The sequence below is a fragment of the Maniola hyperantus genome, chromosome 10 (genome assembly GCF_902806685.2).
Source record: "Maniola hyperantus chromosome 10, iAphHyp1.2, whole genome shotgun sequence".
NCBI classification, from domain to species: domain Eukaryota; kingdom Metazoa; phylum Arthropoda; class Insecta; order Lepidoptera; family Nymphalidae; genus Maniola; species Maniola hyperantus.
In genome coordinates this window covers 7829369-7847662 of record NC_048545.1, presented here as the reverse complement: position 1 = coordinate 7847662, position 18294 = coordinate 7829369, and the positions used below count along the sequence as shown (strand labels likewise).

The 18294-nt window shown below is 38.9% G+C and overlaps 1 protein-coding gene across 13 annotated transcripts in view; it reads left to right on the top strand.

The window, feature by feature from the left end:
- LOC117985874 (uncharacterized) overlaps positions 1 to 17730 on the top strand; it is an 85114-nt gene extending 67384 nt beyond the window's left edge. For 6 of the 13 annotated variants that reach the window (XM_034972672.2, XM_034972671.2, XM_034972668.2 and 3 more), the window contains 15 exons: positions 988 to 1240; positions 2084 to 2270; positions 2360 to 2516; positions 2606 to 4909; positions 5179 to 5305; positions 5394 to 5642; positions 5725 to 5830; positions 5920 to 6172; positions 6517 to 6939; positions 7858 to 8017; positions 10237 to 10345; positions 12448 to 12558; positions 12895 to 12987; positions 13666 to 13818; positions 14619 to 17730. In XM_034972672.2, coding sequence (XP_034828563.1) covers positions 988 to 1240; positions 2084 to 2270; positions 2360 to 2516; positions 2606 to 4909; positions 5179 to 5305; positions 5394 to 5642; positions 5725 to 5830; positions 5920 to 6172; positions 6517 to 6939; positions 7858 to 8017; positions 10237 to 10345; positions 12448 to 12558; positions 12895 to 12987; positions 13666 to 13818; positions 14619 to 14790 — 4857 coding nt within the window. In that variant the 3' untranslated portion in view covers positions 14791 to 17730. The remainder of the gene's footprint in view (positions 1 to 987; positions 1241 to 2083; positions 2271 to 2359; positions 2517 to 2605; positions 4910 to 5178; positions 5306 to 5393; positions 5643 to 5724; positions 5831 to 5919; positions 6173 to 6516; positions 6940 to 7857; positions 8018 to 10236; positions 10346 to 12447; positions 12559 to 12894; positions 12988 to 13665; positions 13819 to 14618) is intronic. The other 7 variants (XM_034972676.2, XM_069501172.1, XM_069501175.1 and 4 more) reach the window with 5 other exon arrangements.
- The last annotated feature ends 564 nt before the right edge of the window (positions 17731 to 18294 follow it).

Below are 18294 nucleotides of genomic sequence, written 5' to 3'. Positions count from 1 at the left end.
TGATTGTTTGAATTGTGACCTCATTCATGGCAGGAAAAGGAATTAAATTGATGATAAGGCACCGCAGTCCGCCCAGTCATAACCTACCTACTTACCATGATAAACACAGCAAACTTATTACATTTATAGGTATTATGTTTTATAACTAGGTGATGCCCGCGACTTCGTCCGCCTAAGTTTCGGTTACCTAGTAAAAATCCTGTTCGAACTCTTTGAATTTCCGGAATAAAAAGTAGCCTAGGTCCTTCCCCGTGATGCAACTATCTCTGCGCCAAATTTCGTTAAAATCGGTTTAACAGATGGGCCGTGAAAAGCTAGTAGACAGACAGACAGACACACTTTCGCATTTATAATATTAGTAGGTATAGAGTATGAAAATATTATAGAATATAATACCACTCTAAAAACGATATCCTTATCCAAAAAACTGATTTATAACATCGCGTTGCATAATGAATAACAAGATCATTAAACTTTTAACCAGCTATACCCTCTCGATATATATATTTTTTTGATTCAACATAGTAAAATAATAGAATCTGATAGGTATCTATACCAAATGTTTATCTCGGTGCACTGAGACCACCACAGCCTAAAATACACTTGCACGTTAAAATGTTTATGCTTCAAGTAACTCGTTTACATTTCGAAATCTTCCGGGAAAATCGATTGCTTTATGTTTTACATACTTGGGTAATAAATGTACCTACCTACCTATGTAGTCCGTGGCAGGTCCTACCTATATAGGACCTGCGCTCGCCCGCACCGGGTTAGAGCGGGGGCTGTGCGGTTGTGCGGGGCGTTCCCTCCCCAATTGCTATCTCGACCTGTCGCGTACTATGTGGACGTACCTTCCAATGTTACAAAGGTTCTCAGGCTAAATCATTTTGTAAATTATGAAAAAAAAGGCCTCTGATTCATGTGTTGATATACCTATTATAAATACAAAAGGATTAATATTGATTGATTATGTTTTCGACCACACAGGGTGAAGAATCTGTCGGTTCTATCAATACAATGTCGATATGTAAATCGGAGCTGCTGTTCTCTCCGGTGAAGGAAGGCACGCACGGCGTTCACTTCAGCGTGGATAGCCTTGACTGTGAGCTGCCAACTGAGCAAGATCTCATTCTCACCTGTCAAGCGAATAAGGACAACTACACCATCGCCTTCGAGGGCAGTCTCACCATTTACTCCGAGGACAGTGAGTGCGCAGAACCCGCCGTCAATCAAAAACATGGTAACACGAAAGTCTATTTCTTACTAGATGATGCCTGCGACTTCGTCCCCGTGGATTTTGGTTTTTAAAAATCCCGTAGGAAGTCTTTAATTTTAAGGGATAAAAAAGCCTATGTTATTCCCCGAGATGTAAGTTAACGCAGTACTAAATTTCATCAAAATCAGTTAAACTCTTAGGCCGTGAAAAGCTAGCAGACAGACAGACAGACACTTTCACATTTATAATATTAGCATAGATTTACAACGAACCACAAGCTTAATTCACTACAATCCGCCAAAACAGATCTATCCGTATGGTACAACGTGCAGCATGCGATATGCACCGCTATCCTTCTACTACTAAAGAAGCAGAAAAGGCAAGCAAGCGATACACATTACACACCAGACACCACCAACACGCATTATCACATAAATCTTCTAGAGCACACTCAGTATACGTGTAGACTCGACAATGTACAGTTGCAAAGATTTTGCAAAGACTTTGTGTTACTGCATTGTGGAGTCCACATCTCCTGAGGATGCTCCAGTGTTGGAGTGAAACGTAGTGTACTCAACATACGTTTCACTAGAAGATTTATGTGGTGTGTGTTGGTTGTGTGTATTGCTTGCTTTTGATGCGTCTTTAGTAGTGGGAGAGGGGGCGGTGCATATCACATGCTTATGGTTGTAACATATTATTATGGATTTGCTTCCGAAAAGTAACGCCTGCAGCTAACCAATATTCCTTATTTGCCTGGTCTAGTAAATATGATATTATCATGACACAATATTTGCAATTGAAGTGATTCATAACACCCCATCACTCATGATAAGCTTCTACCTAATTTCGTTAATCGTTTTGCAGACAAACTGGTTAAGAAGGATTTTATTATAGCATTAGATAGTGATGAACGAACGCGCAGGAATCTAGAATTATTAGAGAGGTGTAAGCAATTAACAAATAAGCTAACAACGTCTATGGCCAGAAGTGATTTAGGATTAACTACCTGGAGTAAGCTTAAAAAGCAGAACAATCAGTCGCCTTTACAGAGGTAAGATTATCGCACTCTCAAAAAAAAAACATTGGTAATTAAAAGTTATTTCATTTAAGTCATACCTACATCATTTTCAAACTTTTTAGGCATCCATCTGGAAATAACAATGAAAATGCAAATGAAACAGCTGATACAACAAACGAAATGAATAACTCAGTAATCAAAAGTCAAAGCTTACCAAACTTATACCGGAGGAAACTGCTGAGCAGTTCCATCAATTCTGCAGCCTTAAGCAACTCAACGGTAAACATCTGCTAAAGTGTTAATGAGAAATTATTAATGCAATCATGAAGCTGTGTGAGTTTAAGAATTTAACACTTGTATTTTTTTAGGTCGACTCTTTTACAGCCAACCAAAGGCTAATTGGAACACCGACATGTATGAAAGTTTATGATGTTTCACAAAACCGTTCTTCACTTGGGAGCCAACATTCGGAGCCCATGAGCACATCTTCAACAGATAACCAAACGTCTTCTGATAAAAGCCAAACAAAGCAACAGTCTTTCAATTTAGTAAAACTGTTTATGAAACAGAAAAGTTTGAGTAATGATGGTATAGTAGGGATGGATCAATTAGATCGATCGGAATGCTGGCCATCTAGCTCAGGTGGGGAAAGCGGAGAGTCAATGGGGGAGCAAAAGATAGGCATTTTCAAGAGTACTCATGCTGAAAGACCTCAAGTCGAATTACCAATCGAGGCCCTTGAGGAAACATCATTAGGGGTTTATGAAGAAATTCGACCAGCAAACCCATTTAACAGAGTTTATGACGAAGTGTTAATAGAAGAAGAAGAGATAGAAGGATCTAGGTTAAGTGATAACGAATCTAATTTATACGCTGTAGTAAATAAACCTCACCTTAAAAGGGCAAACTTGAATATCACTAATAGTCCTTCAAAAGGAAGAAATAGTAGAAGATCATGTTCCTCACAATCTTCGGCTACAAGTGTTAGTATTTCTAGTTGTTCTGAGTCTGATGGTACACAGATAACAAGAATGAATAGGGTATTACAAAGAGAACCAAGTGATAATAAAGCTACTTCTACGCATCTTGAAGCCAAAACGCTAGATAAAAGTATGCAAACCTCAATGTTTCAAGCTTCATCCATGTCACATGACCGAGAAATATATAAGATCGTAGAAGCTTCATTTCTTGAAAAACTAAAAGAGGGTGGTTGTGAAAAACCAGTTTTTGTTTTGTATCCTAATTACACTTTACCAGACATTAGCTTTTTGAATGGCAGACCAAATATCTACTTGAGTCCAGTGAAAGTAAACATATCCCCAAAATCAAATGATACTAGACGAAATAGAATGCAAGTAAAAGGTAAACGACCTTTTTCATGCAACGACGTAGAAATGCTTAAGAAAAAAGGTCTCAGCCATATCAAAGATTGGGATTCTCTGAATTTTTTGTTACCTCTGGAGTGTAAGCAGCTGCTCTCAGAAATGCCTGAATTGATGCAGCATATGAAGGAAAAAGAGCTGTCGAATAAATGTGATAAATACTGTAATGTGTCACCTGCGTCAAAACAGAGAAATAGGCCAATGAGCTGTGATTGCAATAATTTAGCCAATACTACAGCCGTTTCATCAAGTTCAAGTACAGCCACTCAACCATCCTCAGGATATCGAGGATCATCGACAATGTTAACTGATGAATCAGCTCAGAATAGCCCTGCTCCTACAGGAAACTTTAATCCATTGTTTGTATACCGCTATGATAGTGCTACAAGTTCGGAAGCTAGTTGTGCCAATATTGAAGGCCAAAGAATAAACCCCTTAATACCAAAAAGGTCATTGTCTCTTGCCGATCAGAATAGAATAGCGAAACAAGGAGAATTTGCTCCTCCAAGACCACCTTTACCTAAGAGTATTTTACGTAAGTCCATGGACAAAACACGAAAATCCACTGCACACACAAAACGATACAGCATGTTCGAACTAGATGATTTTATACAAGACCCAATAGTATATGCTACAGCAGCTGTGGAACATAAAACTAAAAGAAGATCACTTCAAGAGCCCTATTATCTTCAAAATCAAACAAATTTCGACTACAGAAAAAATAATGATTTGGCTGCCAAGAGACTATCTCAACAATTCTTAGATGCGGCTGAAAAGGACGCCGACTATAACGAGTATTATCAAGATGAAGGAGTTGGAACTGAAAGTAGCCTGGAATCAGGGAAATCTAATGAAATTAAGTTCCACAGACCGCATACGCCACCGCTTCCTAAACCAAGAACGAAGAAAATTGAATACATTGATTTTCCACCGCCCGGTGCACTTATAAGCAGCGCCGATTTACAACAGCTAGAAGAATTTCTTAAGCAAAGTGGCATCAGCTGCCAAAACATGGATGAATGGGATCAAAATCAAGTCCAAAAGGTAAGAAGTCAGGTTACCAAATTTCTTCAAATGAAGCGTTCCCAAGAAGAAAATCAAAGGTCAACGGATTCAAGTAGCAGTAGTTGCAACAGCAAGAAATCTGTTAGCTTTGCACAAAAGCCAGACGCTAAAGCTGATGTACAACAAAGTCAGACAAAGACTGTAGATGAACTGAAGGTAGCAAGTCTTGCTACACCGCCTAACTCCCCGAATATATCTGCTATGGTAGCACAAAGACACTATCAGGTAACGTAATTTATTTCCCGTTCAATATGCACCATAATGCCAGTTCGTGCCTGTAAGTATTTTTGTTCTTTTATTTCATTTTAGTACTTTTGTTATTTCAGAACTTCGGCATGTCTCACGGTACCATTTATTGTTATTCCTTTTATATTATTTTCCATGATACATACCTACTGTTTCTTTTCTTTTATGCTTGATTCATTAGCTACTTCATGCTGGTGGAATGGCTTAATGTAAATACAGGTAATTCTCTAAAAATGTGTGTATTTTAGGGCAAAAACTTAGCTGAGATACCTATTTGTGAAGAAGGAGAAGTAAGTCCTGATGAATTTTTGAGTCCGACAACACAACACGAAGGAAGGCAAAAGTACGATCTAATAGATGTCTCCCAAAAAAGAGGTATTAATTAAGCTTACTTTCAAACAATAATAATAATCTATGTACCTTTATATTGTTGCAAACTAACTTTGAATATTTTCATTTGCAGCTTTAGTATCCAACGTGACGGATGCTGTTGAAATGTTGATTCAGCACTTTTCGCCGGCGACGGATCAGGCAGAACTAGCTTTCTTAGGCGATTCAAAACAATCCCCGGCTTGCGCTAAGATTGCCCTTAACGCTTTGTGCCCAGCATTATACGCCATATTCAGAGATGGTTTAAAAGAAAACATCGAAACCTCTTTTGGGGCTGTCAATAACTCGGTCTGGCAAATGGTAGAAGCAACAGCCAGACAAGGTAACTTAAAATAATTTAAATTAAGTACAATAAAATTAAATGATACGGGTAAAAGACAAATATAATATCGCATTTTTTTCAGGTCCCATCACAAAGTCCCTTAATGAACTGGTTTTAAGAATAAACAGCGAAGATGCGGTTACAGAAGGTCTGGTTAAATTTAACGCATTTATTTTAGGTCTATTAAAGTAAGTATTATACTTTAAATTTATACTTATTCTAAAAAATTGTGATCTGTTGAGGAAAGCACAATAAACGATGTTCTTTTTTGTTGCAGCGCACAATCTGTAGACGCGTGGGTTTCGTACGTACGGACGCGGGAATCAATACTTGAAAAGCACTACGACCCTGATTCTCTCATCCTAGCGGGTTGCGTAGGCGAATCAAGATGTAGAGCGCTGTTGGATACACTGCTGGCCAGCCTCGAACCACTCAGATTGCTGCCGTTCTCGCTTGATCTCATGTTTGAAATGCGCGAACTACACCGAAGCTTCAAGAGGATCGAGAACGACATGAGAGCTGCTAGTCGGGTAAGTAAACTTTCAAAAATCTTTCACCAAATCACTTGAACATTAAGTAAGTATGGAATGTCTTTCGTGCATTGATGTCACATACTACATATTAACTGCGCCGCAAATCTGAGCAGACATCGCTTTATTTGCATTTTATTGTTTATTGCATGTGCTTTCGAGACACGATTCACCGCGAACGGAAACTTTCAGCGTATACTTTCGTGCACAGCTTTCATAAAATGCAAATAAAGGCTTCAACCGAACGATCGATGCCGATAAGCGATCTGTCAAGGACATTTCTCCCATAACTCTAACAATAGATAGTTCGTTGCATGATCTTTAAACTTTGGTGTATTTAACAGCCCACTTCGATTAACACTCCGCCACTAACACTGAACCAGAGAAACCTGCTGAAGTTGGTCCGTTCCATGCAGTCCAGCGCCGTGTCCAGTGACGACTGTCAAACCAGTGTCATCATGAGACACAAAGAGCCCAGAAACAAAGAGCCATCCACGCCAGACTTGTTAAACGATTCGGCAAATGTTAAGACTACGATCGAAAAAAACAGGCCGAGGTCGTGCGTTAATCCATCCGCCATAGGCTACGACATATGCCCCAGTAACAGTAGGATTGACTTAGAGAATAATAGAAGATGGTCAGGGGTGCATCTTGGCTCCAAATTAATGCAAGCCTTTGACAGATTAGTATTCGACGACAGTGATGATTATACTGATAGTCTAGAAAACAAAAAGCCTCCCGCTAGAGCACCCGGCAATGACACGAAGGTAACTTGGAGGGAACCTATGTGTGGATTACATGCAATTGTGCTTTGTTTGGTAGCGTTTTGTTCCGTTTGTCACTTTTTTTTGCAGGATTAACCGCTTTATGCTTTTAACAGTGTTCACATTTATATCATTTTATGTTTTGCGATCATCATTTAGCACCCACCATTACTTTGCTTAGTTGAGTAATATTTACCCGCTGTTCATAAACCGAAGCCAGAACTTACATAAATCATAAACCTTAACCAACAGGAAATCCTATCGGCATCGCCCCACCGTTCCTATCATACAACCTGCGGTTTATGTACCTATAGAATATGCCGAGTCGTAAATAAAAGGTATCACGCATGAATACCGTAAAGTGACTAGAACTTTATTTTTAGTTTAGTTTTGTTTTTTGACCTTTAAAGAAAGTTTGTAGCACTTTGAAATCTTTTGATTTATGCAATTGTATTTTATTTCGGAAATATTAACTTATCATACTGTGAACCCGCTGAATTTGTGTATCCGTAATGAGGGTTTACGCTATAAAGAAAACCTTGGTAGGTAGATAACGAATACATAAAATAATATACGGTTTAAATAGTACCTACGTTGGTAATAATAGGTCAGTCACAGTAAGTTCATTATGTTAAATGATGCGCTCAAAGTAAGAATAAGAAGGTCAATTACCTCCCTCATCCCTGTCTACTGGCACTTGAACATTCGGTTACCAAAGAAATACTTCGCGTACTGTAATGGTTTTTTTCTACATTATTTGAGTAAATATATGGAATCACAATATTTCCAGCTAAGAGTCACCATATGCCGGAAATCATTCCTATTCTCAGTTTGAACGCAAGATACCTAATGCCTAGAGATCCTTGCACGTTAGATGCTCATTTATTTTTGTCACATTTAGTAACTGATGTTGTTTTTTAGCTGGACACGAGCGGCGAGGAGCCGTGGCGGCCCGGCTCCGCCAACAGCAGCGCGAGCGGGAACACCGGCACTGGCAGCAACAACTCTGGCGGCAAGTTCAGGCGGTTGCAGCTCAAATGGGAAATGCTCAGTACCGCAGAAAGCCCCGGCACGCCATCTGGTAAGTATTTCTCGTCTTGGTTGTATACCTCATAGCTGTAGGTGTCTGCAAGCGAGTGACTTCGTGTGACGTATCTACACAGCCTACTACAGAGTACAACCTCTTTCTACAGCTTTCTACTCTTTTCGGTCCTCGGTTTTTCTCAAGAGCAGTGAGTAACGTAACCCGGTCAAGGGGATCGGCCACGTGCTTTTTACCCTCCACACCCAAAAAGTCAGTGAGGACTGCCGACAGAAGTGAAAATTTAAAACTATGAAACAACAGTAGTTTATTTTTGGATTATCAAATTGTAGTGAGGATCAAAAATTAAAATGTCAAGTACGTTAGGATGTCGGTGACGCGACTTTGACCTTTTTCCTAAACCCAAAACCACTCAACGCGCCTAAAGAAGTTTTCACTTCAATAGAACTCTCATTATGCGTTACCCACTTGAAATTTTGGAAAACTTCCAAAATAAACCCAACTCGCCATACTCCACAGTCTACGTAAAATTTCATGAAATTCCTTTCAGTGGGTAGGAACTTTTTAATCAATGATAGGCATATGTGGATGTGAATGTATACGTATAGAGATAGGAAAGACAAAGCTAATGATTTGTACATGGTAAGAGGAGCATCCACTACTCAGCCTGACGACTCAACTGAAATAATAAAACATGACGTAGGCTCACTGACGTAATTTGGTCGACCATGGCATGTGACTGTTAAGCGTTAGATATTTTATAGCCCATAAGTTTTTGAGCAATGTACCTAACTCCGAGCGCATGCCGCATACTGATAAAATCGGATATAAAACAATGAACGACGTTTCCGATAAAGGCAACTTCCGCACTGATCAGTTACCGTTACTACCCACAAAATTATTTATTAAGTAGGTAGGACCTCTCACACTCAAAATAATTTTAGACTTCTTTTTGGACATGCTCTCGACCACATTTGTATGTAGGATAGTCAGCGATAGGTTAAGATGACAACCGGGGTATGAGACGGGGGACGCCCCGCACACCCGCACGTCACGCGCGCTCGAACGCACTGGGTTAGCGCGGGGCTGTGCGGGTGTGCGGGGCGTTCCCTTCCCGATTGTCATTTTAACCTATCGCGTACTATACACCATTCTATTAGTATAAGATACCTACCTAAGTCAATCTCAGTCTTAAAGTCAATCTCAGTCTTTAAGTCAATTTCAGTCTTCTCAGGATCTATTTACTGGTATTCCCACCCGTGCGAAGCCGGGGCGGATCAACTATAATGTAGATATTATTATATCGCAACATTTTAATATATTTTTGGCATCAGTACCCATATTATAAATGCGAAAGTGTGTTTGTTTGTTGGTTTGTCCTTCAATCACGTCGCAACGGTTCAACCGATTGATGTGATTTTTTGCATTAGTATAGATAAAGACCTGGAGAGTGACATACTTAGGCTACTTTTATCCCGGAAAATCAAAGAGTTCCCACGGGATTTTTAAAAAACCTAATTCCACGTGGACGAAGTCGCCGGCATCAGCTAGTAAAATAAATAAGTTAAGCCTATTTGAATAACGATGCTCTTCATCACAGCGTGGAATATTTCTTCCGCTTTTGTAATAGTTGTTGTAACATCAGTCAAGTCCGAGTTGAGCTGGGTTCGGCGAGGGATTACACGCCAGAAATAGCTTTAGACACAATAACTATGTCAGACACGACTGTTCGAATAATTAAAACTAACTTCGCCGACACAACGGACAGACGTAAATGAGTTAAAATCCCCTTGTATTTATAGAATAGGAAGCGGTTGGGAATCGAATACCAATAATGTACCTTGAAATATAATGCATAATAACACTACTAGAATAATAAACGTGTACATCCCTACCCATATTATAAATGCGAAAGTGTGTTTGTTGGTATGTTTATTGGTTTGTCTTTCAATCACGTCGCAACGGAGCAACGGATCGATATGATATTTTGCATGGGTATAATTAAAGACCTGGAGAGTGACATAGGCTACTTTTTATCCCAGAAAATAAAAGAGTTCCACCCGAACGAAGTGATGGCAGCATCAGCTAGTGAAGAATAAATAGCGGTTGGTGTTTTACTGAGAACAAAAGTTTACTTCACAACTATATGTATATGTATTTTTAGGGTTCCGTACCTGAATAGGAAAAAAAGAACCCTTATTATATTACCTTACCTTACCTACTATTTACCAGTTTTTGTTGTTGTTGTTGTTGTTCAGGAGAAACGTCGCCAGCCACAGCTCGAGGATCCAAGATTCCGCGGCCGGTGTCGTCGCCCGTGCGGCCCCAGGCGCCAGCTATACAGTCGCCCGCCAAAAACGCGCATCGGTAACACTAAAATACTGCTAATTTTATATTTTCACAGCTTTTAATTATTTCGTGTTTCAAACATGTTCTTTGTTTGACGTCAGTCGAATCATAAAATTAGGGTGCTCAATATCATCATCAACCTGATGAATTACTACTACTAGTGTATTAGGAATAATCCTGTAAGCCTACATGTAAGTGTTGAAAAATTAAAATTAAAATAAAAACCTATCGCCGAAGCACTCCAGGGGAGAGACCTGTCCTCAGTAGTCGTAACCCACCATGCTCGCGCTAGCCAAATGCGGATCGGCAGACTTCACACACCTTTGAGAACATTACGGAGAACTGTCAGGCATGTCGGTTTCTCTCACAATGTTTTTATTCGCCTTAAAGACAAGCACATTTTGTGGTGTGTGGTCTGGACCAAACCTCGGTTTCTCCGAATAGGAAGTGTTAACCATTTAAGGCTTAAGCAATCACCACTGTTTGGTATTTGCATGATTTATTATGACAAAAATTTCGATATAGGTATAATCTTATTGCTAGGAAAGCGTCTGAAAACATTTACTCAGATTTCCAAGATCTCTAATTGAACAGCAGTAGATGTAGGGTCTTACGTTGCTTTCTTTAGAAGCACGGCGTTTACTTAAGTTCAGTAGGTATAGTCGGCGACAGGTCAAGATGGCAATCGGGGCTAGGGAACGCCCCGCACAGCTGCACTACCCCAGCGCTACCTCGGTGCGGGTGACGTACGGGTGTGCGGGCGTCCACCGTCTCATACCCCGATTGCCATCTCAACCGGTAGCGTACTATAGGTATTTTATTATTATATTATGTTGGCAAATTTCCATAGGTTACCTACTGTTTATAACAATCCTATAAATATTTAAGTGTCAACCCAAACCCTATAAATATATACTCCACGTTACACGACCTTGTGAAAACAAGACGAAAGTGTGGATTTTAAAACAATTTGGTGTGAACTTATTTTTGTATTATGAAGTGGTGAATCATTTAAAAACCCCGCTGTTTGTGCTTTGTGAAACGTAATGAATAATGAAATATGAATAGGTATAACACGTGACCCCATTTACCCTCATAGTTAAGAAAGTTTGATAATAGGGCCTGTACTATTCAGGTATTTACTACATGACTGGGGACTAATTATTTAACTTAATAATAAAATAAAATAAAATAAATAAAAATAGTGATTTAAAATAACCCGTATTAGTTTTATCGGGCCAACTAAACTTTTCCTAACTCACTATTACGGCAATTTATAAGTTCAAATGTTGAATATAAACACTGTTTCGATAGCCTGTTTAATGTGTATAAATATCTTCACTTTGATCTTTAATTGATGTATTATAGAGAGAGATCCAGCGCGTCCCAGACCTTCGTTAATTTACTGGCTTTATGACTTCGGTTGAGTTTTTAGATGTTAGATAGGTAGGTATCTTTATTTATTTTTGCCGCTTTTGAAAGTTTATCTTAACGATAGGGCATATCGGTAAATATTTACAATACTCCAACAGCTGATAAGTATCGAATATAGGAAATTATTTATCAAAGATCAAATACAACGACTATTTACGATTTTGTAAGAAATTTCCAGTTAGATCTGTATAGTTCTACAACTAAGTACAATTGTGATAAATCTAAGAAATCGTCAAGTAAACTTCGGTGATCTGTTATTCAGTATGGCCGGGCAAATGCCATGGTATCTTCATTTAAAGGCAGATAATAAAATAACTCCATAAAAACTTATACTTAAGGCACTAATAGTAAACTAGCTTATGTCCACGACTTTATTCGCGTGGACTACACTTTCAAATCTCTTTTTCCCTTAGAGATTGAATTTAAAAAAAACCTTTCTTAACAGCTTTCTACTTCATAAAAGCTAAACGCATACCGAATTTCAGCCCGATCCGCCCAGTAGTTTGAGCTGTGCGTTGATAAATCAGTCAGTCAGTCACCTTTTCCTTTTATATTTAGATGACAGTGTAGTCTGATGGAATTATTTGAAGGGGATTGCTGTTTCATTGCTAACTATTAATTATCGGTTCGACGTACTTACCTAAATATTCAATCTCTCTAAAATTCTCGTTTGTTCGGAAACGCAGGGGCATTCCAGTGCCGGTACGTAAAGGGTCGTCGCCCACTACATCGATGCCACGGCCCAGCACGGCGAGGACAGCGGCGGCGGCTAAGAAACCACCGCAACCCGCTAATAGGTACATAAAAGTCAAATATTGTATTAATATAAACTAGAAAATATTGTTAAGCATTTCTTTTTTATTTTGCTCAATTTAAAATATTCTTTTATTTTTGTTGAATCTTTACTTTTAGTTGACACGCTCCTATTTTATTTAAAGGACAGGTATTTTATTTCTTAGTTGTTCTTGATTTTAAAGTTCTTCTAATAGATCAAGTTTAAGGTGAAGGTTACTAATTACTTTGTAGTTCTTATTTTAATAAGTTTCCCACTGAGTAGGTACTTTGGTTTTGGGTTTTCTGTTACATATATTTCACACGCTTTTCTTGACACGATTATATTATGCACGCTTCAGAGTTATACCCGAGAAGTCGACGAGAAAACCTGCGGACAAAACTAGAGTCGCAAATGTTGGTGCTAAAAAAACAAACAATTCTAAGAAGCCGCCGTATGTATTATTTATATGGGGCTTGTTGTTTTATTTCTATTGAACTAACATGAATTCTCTAAAAATAGTTTTTGACATGTATTCGTATAAAGGTATAACAAATGGCATGGTTGCACGAGGGGTATTTCGATGTATGGTGAGCTATAAACAGAGTTTTACACGGGGAATTTTTGCACGTATTTTTTATTTAAGTCTTTTTTGTTCTTTTCTATTTGGCGATGAAATAATAAATAACTTGTATAAGTACCTGATACTGTGAACTTTTGTTACAATAATCTTCAGCTTATACTTACTGCTTTCTCTTATATAAGTACGTACTAATATTATTTACTCATTAACTTTAGTACAATGGTAGGTACTTTTAAAATATTCTTACCCAAAAAATGCACCCCACATAGGTACTAAGCGTAAGCTTAATTAAGCTCCCTAATTACTTACAAGCAATTAGTGTAATGGTTCTAATATTCTTTGTTATTGAATGATTAATATCTAGGTACATTTGATATCACTGTATAAACTATAATCAATATAATATATTGATTATAGTTTAAACATATTATATATAATATTATATACATACAAAACACTCCCCAATTGGGTTGGATTCGGCGACTAACACCTTGCATGAAAAAACGCAAGCGGTTGCTGGTCAATAATACTAATTGTTCTTGTACGCAGGGCGTCTCGCGTGGACGGTGCATGCGGGGGCGGCGCGCCGCGGCCCGCGTCGCTGCCGTACGGACGCGCCGCGCCGCCGCCCGCGCCGCGCCGCGCCGCCTCCTCGTCTGCGGCGCGCGCGCACGCGCACCACGCACAACAACAGAAGAACAAGTAAGTAACACCATCATCATTAACACAATCCAACCTATATATACACTTATCCTTAAGAGCATCCGACTCCGAGACGGTCAAGATGCTTGATGCGTATGTTGCCGGCTTGATCAAGCAAACGGCACTTTTCTCGTATCTCAAACACTATCCGAACGCCGCGTCAAGCGAAATATATAATTGCATCAATCACGCGTCAAGCAAACTTTGTAAACGGTCAAAATGTTTGACTCAAGCAAAAATCTATTCAGTATGAGCTAGTAGATGAATTTACTAAACCGAGCAACCTCCTTTGTGTTTTCTCCAAGCTACGCGATATTGGCGAAGTGAATTGTGCTGTGTTGGCACAACTAAAAGTCACACAATAAACAACAACAACAAGCAAAAATCTACGTGCTTGACGTCAAGCCGCTTGACCGTCTCTTAAGCTCTTTATATTAAGTAGGGACTTACAAGAAGGCATGCGCTCTCATACTAAACGTATTGTCTGCCGTCGACTGTGAATTAACAACTAACGTTTACTGATTTTCTATATCTAAACTGTGAAACCTGTGTTTTATCATGAATCAATTCGTTTTGGGGGTGTTCCCACTGGATTACAACATGGGGTTATTCAAGGGGCAGATCAACAAAATATCTGAAACGCCGGCAACGCATTGGCGGTTCCTCTGGTGTGTAAATTTTCACGGGCGACGGTAATCACTTAGCATCAGGTGACCCGCCTACCTGCTCGTTTGCTCGATATTTTTATTTTAAAAATCAAACATTCAACTTTTCGTTCACACCGAACTTAAAATTTTCAGGTACGTGAGAACGCTGTGGCACCGACTACCTTCGGACTCGGGTCACCTTGCGTTCAATGAAGGTGAGAGACTGCGTCTCATCCTGGAAGTGGACGACCAGTACCTGCTGTGCTGTCGCGGAGAGCAGAAGGGCTTGGTGCCCCGCGATGCTGTGCTTTTAGAGGATTTCTGATACTGGCAGGGATAGCCCGCCTGGCAGCCGCACTGGCGCCCGCTGGTCGCGGCCAACGCGCGCCCCTGACCGGCGCCCGCGGCGGCTGTCGGCTTAAAAAGCAAACGAACTCTTCAACTAAACTTATATGTACTTTTCTGCGGTGAATAAAGTGAAACGGAAGTGGTGTGTAATAGATAGGTGAATTTCGCCTGAACAGTTTTGAACTCTGTCAGTTTAGAATGAACGTTGTACGATTGAGATGAACATTGTACATATTTATGCGGATAGATTCATTGCTGTACGTATTAGTCTTCTGAGGTTCTTTAAAGATTTTCTAGTATTTATTTAATTTTGATGTTACCCGAATCGAAATCATCCAATTAAGCTCCAGCCTTTGATCGGGGATTCTCGGGACTGCGATTTTGCCTATATTTAGGTACCTATTTTTTCTCTAGCAGATTATGGCACTGATTTTTCTTTTTACCCTTGTGACATTTATAATTTTTGATAATACAATTTTGATGTAAATCTCCTTGAGTGATTTAAGGATTTTTATAAAATGATTATATTGACTGATCGTAACCGGACCCGTCGCGGCAATCCCTGCTCAACGGCTAAACTTGACATCACTAAAATTTTCGCACATTTCTAATTTTGTAGTAAAATCTAGTCTTACGTTTTAAGGCACGACATTGTGTCGGACTGTACATAGATCGCTGTAAGCTACACTAGTTGCCGGAGCGTTCATTGCGGGTGCGGGTAGATCATGGCATTTAGGAATTTATTTTAGGACGCTCGCAGTTAACGTTCCTGCAATGGGATGTGATATAGATAATTACATTTTACTCTAAGGACAAAATCTCGTACTTTAAGAACAAACTCCAGTTTACGTTAAATCGAATCGAAGTTTGCTCCCTCTGAGAAAGACGCCTGATTAAAAAACATTTAGATAAATTTATGGGAATTGATGTCTTAGTATATCGGTAATTTATCGTAATAAGTATTTTACGGTTTATAGAACGTGTCTATATTATGTACATAAAATATGTATTCCTACCAATTGGGTGAAGGGGTTATTAAGGGTCAAACGTTTCCGTTATCCTCATTCGTTAACAGCCCTTTAGACATCTCTGGTACCAAGTTATAGACTGATATCACAGACATAACTTCTGTACAGTATTAATAGCATGCAGCCTTTCCGTTTTGCCATCCTATCGGGTTTGTGGTATTGGGTATCAAGATTTCTCTATTCTTTATTTTCTGTAAATCCAAGTATTGTGGGTACATAATCGTAGGAAGCGTTAACACGGTCGAGGAACTAATCGCATGGCCTTTGTCCACTCTCCTTTCCTACGTCTTTCTACGTCATGTACTTCGCGAACGATCTCGGTGTTGGATACTAACTTCTCGGCAAACTGATCGCATGCACCCCTCCACAGTATTTATCCTTTAACGCCAACACTACAATTGAGCGTCTGTAATCTGTATCGATCTCAAAAAGAAATCACTTTCTAACTCAATAGAACCTTCCTCTATTACTTTGCTTTAAACTAAGTGTTACCCGTATTGTGATAATCAATCATATCACCGCTTTACGCCGGGAAACGGTAACGAATAGAGAATAATATTTTTGGTAAGCGTTTATTTGTATTGCTCAAGACGTCGGATGATTTATTAGGTGTTTGTTGTATTAATCGAAAAAATAATACTCTAAAGTCTAATGTAATCGTGTTATACTCGTGTTTTAATGGCAATATTCGTTTATCGTTGTGTAAAGTGTGTAAATAAAATATACTTAAAAATTGGTCGTAGTAAAAAAAAAGATCAAAATCGTAACAAAATTAATGCACGATACAGTTCCTCTTCGAGTATCGAGTCACAACGTTGAAAGTTGGTACATTGTAGTTGTACTTAGAACAAATTGTATCTTCATCCGGCGTCTTTCTCGAGGAACTTCGGAACTTGCCAACTACGTTCACAATCCGAGTAGCTTAGGAACCACAATCCTCACGAGGACGTCAGTTGACAATTAGGAATGTACTATAATAAATAATTTATACAATAACTAGACATAAAAATGTTGAGTGTAGCCGACCATATTGTATCCATTGTACGTTTGTAAAATAGATTCATCGTGTTAGTATTGTTCGCGCTTTGTGACTGAATGATGTGATGTGGCCTTTTGTATGTATTTAAAGAATTATAAAATGTTGTGTGCGTGTGCTTGGGCATCGGTCGATAGTGCATCTTATACTTAACGTCGCCGCGGGGAATGCTTCGAAATTTTCTAATTCGTAATAGCAATATGATATATTTTATGCATACTCCAAGAAATCTCCAGTATATAGCCGTTTAGGTGAAATATGCCTTAAAATAATCAGATAGTGCGATGGAAGGGATTCGAATTGTTCTCGCTTTGTGCTTGAAATAATCGCTTGGTACGCGCATGTTAACGTTAGAGGAGTTTGTTTAGTCGTAAGTTTTTAAACGGTTTGTATTGTGGGGGAAGTTGAAAGTTAATTTTTATAAACGATATTCCTGCGCGCTCGTTCGCCGAGCCGGGAGGGTGGTGAGCTGTCCTCTGGTACAAAACATTAACTTATTACGTTCTTTGCTTGTATATTTTTATTTATGATAATTTATGTTTACGATTTGGGAACAATAAGTTGAAATTTGAGTTATAGATTTTATTTTCATAAGAAAAAAATATATAAATAAATAAAAAAGAGACTCGTTATTACGAAACTCGACGAACGACTGAGAAATTAATTCCGAATATTTATAAGTTAATCTCGAAATATCATCCCGTTTTGATTAGACATTCATCATCAACATTATATATATTGTTTAAAGATATTATTGTGTTAAGTGCCATAATTTAAAGAATTAACAATTGATAAAATATTAATATTATAATGCATAACCATGTATACACCAATAAAACATTATTAAACAAAATGTTGTTTCATTAAAATTGAAGTAAACCAAGGTCAGGTGTATCATAGCATCTCTTCCGTGATATTGCGTTCACTGTGTTCTCGTTGACAGATTTCGTTGATCTCAAGATAAGGACTTGGGAATCTGTGAAATACTTGAGTGCTGCTAGCTAGCGGTGATTGATACCCTAGTGGTTAAGTCTTCGCGGTCTCCTCTAGTCGAGGGATCTCAAATTAGATCTCAGGCAAGCACCTCTTCTTTTCGAAGCTATGTGCATTTTGTACGCGGCAGAAAATATTGTACATCGACCTTTAGAAGGAGATTTCGGCTTTGTAGAGCGTTATCTCTGTCGTTGAGACCGACATCACATAGGTAGGAGTGACAACATAGGAGGAGTTTGTAGAGACAACGCTCTACAAAGCCGAAATCTCTTTCTAAAGGTTGGTGTACAATGTTTCTTGCCGGCTACTGTGTACAATATGACCTTTTATAACGGTGACAGAAAACATCGTCAGGAAACCTGCGTGCCTGAGAGTTCTCTATATAATGTTTTGAAAGGTATGTAAAATCTGTCAATCCGCCCAT